This window comes from Coptis chinensis, chromosome 5, assembly GCF_015680905.1.
Source record: "Coptis chinensis isolate HL-2020 chromosome 5, ASM1568090v1, whole genome shotgun sequence".
Lineage (NCBI taxonomy): Eukaryota > Viridiplantae > Streptophyta > Magnoliopsida > Ranunculales > Ranunculaceae > Coptis > Coptis chinensis.
This window is the reverse complement of record NC_141460.1, coordinates 819,107-822,606: the sequence shown is the minus strand read 5'-3', so window position 1 is coordinate 822,606 and position 3,500 is coordinate 819,107. Positions and strand designations below refer to the sequence as shown.

General features: G+C 33.6%; 1 protein-coding gene across 2 annotated transcripts; it reads left to right on the top strand.

Moving 5' to 3' along the window:
* Positions 1 to 508: 508 nt before the first annotated feature.
* Positions 509 to 2,145, top strand: LOC147496188 (kinetochore protein NUF2 homolog). Of its 2 annotated transcripts, none has more exons than XR_015194536.1 (5): positions 509 to 644; positions 731 to 866; positions 952 to 1,042; positions 1,120 to 1,299; positions 1,572 to 2,145. XR_015194536.1 is itself a non-coding variant. In XM_086559203.1 (5 exons), the coding sequence occupies exons 2-5, from the start codon at positions 748 to 750 to the stop codon at positions 1,635 to 1,637; spliced, it is 396 nt and encodes a 131-aa protein (XP_086415329.1). In that variant the 5' UTR covers positions 509 to 644; positions 731 to 747; the 3' UTR covers positions 1,638 to 2,145. The 2 variants fall into 2 exon arrangements, 1 of the variants encoding a protein (XP_086415329.1); XM_086559203.1 differs by having other exon boundaries at positions 731 to 806.
* Positions 2,146 to 3,500: the final 1,355 nt, after the last annotated feature.

The window sequence follows — 3,500 nt, the reverse complement described above, 5'->3', positions numbered from 1 at the left end:
AATAAATACTACGTGTACCACAATTGTTAGTTAGCATTGCACGTATTCGTTATCTAATATATATACATGTAATATATCAAGCACGTACACGCTCATGCATTATAATAAGACAGTGTATTAGTTAATTCATAGTATACGACTATACGTGTAGACATAGACACGTAAACATTATTATTAATATTTATAATATACATATTTAATGTAATATTATAAAAAATGCATTTAATAACACACATTTACTATTATGCTAAATGTTATATACATTTAGTATAATTTTACACCTAACAAATATAGACTATATATAATAATAATGTTTGGGTTTGTCTTTATTTAGCATAATATAATATTAAATTTTATATATCAAAATCAAACTAATCGGTTCCGATTTCGGTTTGGGTACCCATCGGTTTTTTATTATTTAATTCTAACGGTTTCGGTTCTTTATCGGGTCGGTTCTTGAAAACCCACTTTAAATAGGTCTAACATTTTAAGACCCAAACCCGCTGGTTCCGGTTCCGGTTCGGATAATTGGGTACCCATGCACACCTCGGAACAATCATAACCGAACAAGATCTCATCAAACCAACACCCGAACTCGTTAACCGTCTTTACAAAACCCTATTACGTAACCTCGATCCACTTCAGTAATTTCCCAAACCCTAACCCTAGTTAATTTTTCTCTCATTTCATTTCCCAATACTCTAACTCTAGTTAAATTTCTTTATTTCAGGGCTGCTCCAGATCATCATGTTTATTCAGTTAGAACGATTAATTTGTTCCATAAAGTTAAACATCTTCTTGCTGTTGTACGTTGTCCTACTGAATTTAATTTGAAGGATCTTGTTATTCCGGATAGTGAGCAGACGGTTTTTCTCAGTGCCATTCTTAATTTTATCCTTTTCAGGTTAGATTATTATTTTGTACTAGATGATTGGTTTTTTGATGTTGTAGGGCAACTAAGTTGGATTTGATACACCCGGATGTTGATAAAATTCGTGTACCGGAAAAGAAATATGCGGAGTTGGAGGCAAGAATTGCTCAGGTAGTACAAGAACCAAGTGAAGTAGATTTTGTGCTTTTGTTAATGTATCTAATGGATTGTGTGTGTTTTTTTTGCAGCTTAATATGGAAATTGAACAAGTTCAAGATGCAAGAGAAAGGGAGAAGCCCTTTGTTTCAGTGCTTGATGACAAAGTTAAAGAATTACGTCGGATGATACTGGATCTTAACAATTACCAGATGTCATTGAAGTCTTCTTTTCGAGCATTGAGAGAAAAGACCAAAGAAATAGATGAGAAGGTTTGTTCTATTATTTTGTTTATATGGCATTGATCTAGTACGTGTATATTGTTATTTCAGGTATTAAGATGAACTCCCATGTTAGAAATTATACTGTTGAACTTACAAACTTCTGAGTGTTGTTGGTGTCTGTATTCTGTTTGTTTTCTTTTGTCCAAAATAAGCGAACTTCTTAATATGTTTACATGACACAAACTTGACATGGATATCTAGAGATGCTCAGTGGTCATACTTCTAATTATTGTTTTTTCTCTCTTCCTTTTTTCTTCCAGATTACAAGTGCTACTTCACATTGTCACAACGTGCTCAAGAAAACGCAAAACTGCAATCTAAAATAGTTCAATAGTGGGGGTCAGCCACAATAGTGGGGGTCCAAACATTGTTCCCTTTTTGGCACATGAGCTTTATCCCATGGGGCAAAGAAGTGAAAGAATAGAGACATGTACATCTTCCTTAAGAAGTCAATGCCAATGTTGAAGCTCAATGAGACAATTGTATGTTGGAAGAAACTGTCGCCGCTAGTAAAGATATCAAGGAATTTGTCACCAAATAATAATTGATCATATGAATTATTTCATCAAGAATATGTCACATTAGAAAATCATGGACTAAACCACTTCGAACGGCATGGTGTAGTGGGTCTAAATGAGTATGTTCGTAAGCCTGTAGAGATAATGAAATTGGTGTTGCTGTATCTTGATTGTTTGATCTCCGCGAGCCATAGGCGTGGGAGACTTATTACAGAGCCTTCTTTTGAGCTAGGCATAGAAGGTGTCTCCGGTTGAGTCATGTAGGCGTGGAGTGTAGTAGAGTAAAGATGCTGATATAGACATTGATGATTTTCTACAGACTGGCAAAACCCATTTAAAAGTGCTCTCTCGATTCGAATTGGTAATGTTGCGGCTGAAATATTGATAACAAACCCACTGCCCAAATAGTATTTAATGTGATTGTAAAGATGCAATAAGATTCATGTAAGGACATGTTTTTTTAGTTTATGGCATGAATAAGGAAAATAAGTGAATGACATGAATGTTACTAATTGAATAAGACTTGTTATGTAATGGGTATGTGAATATGAAAGTGGTAGCCAAATAAATAATGTAGTCTAAGATTTATATTGCAGAAAATTGTGATAAAACACTGAACAATTTTATCTGAATGTCTAGATGTAAGATTTGATTAGATCTGGTTGTAGCTTTCCCGTGACACACTATGAGATTGTAAAGGTTTGAACTGACTCCATTATTTGTTGGTTAAGCATTGGATTTTCTCTGCATGCCAATGTTTCCTTAGACAAAAGAAACTTTCCTCATCAATTTTATAAAACTTTTGACGTTGCTGTTTTTGTTTTCGTAAGCACTGCCGCTCATCAAATTCTCGTAACTTTAATTGAGCTTTGTATTGGATTTTCTTTGTGTGATTATGAACATCCAATCTACCATATTGGAAGTTTGAACCAAATTGGTCTGATAGAGAACAAGAACTTCTTGGTTGTTCCCCACAGACAGAGCTAATGTTTCGACAATTTCTTGGGTCAAACTCTAGAATTAACGAGAGTGATAATACGTAAAATTCAGCAGTAAACTTATAATAAAGACAATGCATAAATAAAAAAGAGCACAAAGATTTTATCGTGTTTTGGCAAAGGCGCCTACGTCCACACTGATATGTGTTAATCGATTTACTTGGAGATTACATGAGATTTGAAGAAGAGAATAAGAGTTCCTCTCTCTGCCTCTTTTGGTGGAAGGTCTTATATAGAGTACAATTACTAAATAGTGATTGTATAGAACTTAAATTTGTTGATGATGATCCTCTAATGTGATTTGATATTTATCTCATTGTGGTGCATAGTACTTGGATAAATAGTCTTCTTGCTTGAGGATTCTTGGTTGTAGAGTAGATATTGGGCCTATTAATGACGTTGGGGTCAGCCATGATAGTGGGGATCCAAATATGTTGCTTTTCCTTTGCTTTATGTAGTCTTAATCTTCATCTTAATTTATGCTTCAGGGAGGATACTTCTAAAGAATAGATCTTTTGAATTTATCGAAAAAGGAAAGAAAAAGTTCCTTGTTGAAGTTTATTTAATATTCTTGGTGGTGTTCTGTAAAGACTTTTTTTTTTTTTTTTTTTTTTTTTTTTTCGATAATATATCATATATTATAAACTAAATATTAAGTACATCTGTTTTCAAA

Bases quoted from the DNA above. Each gene is read 5' to 3' on its own strand.
- LOC147496188 (XM_086559203.1), top strand. From the start codon at position 748: ATGTTTATTCAGTTAGAACGATTAATTTGTTCCATAAAGTTAAACATC. The intron at 807-951 runs GTACGTTGTCCT...TTGATGTTGTAG, and splicing joins TTAAACATCTTCTTGCTGTT to GGCAACTAAGTTGGATTTGA. The intron at 1,043-1,119 runs GTAGTACAAGAA...TTTTTTTTGCAG, and splicing joins TGGAGGCAAGAATTGCTCAG to CTTAATATGGAAATTGAACA.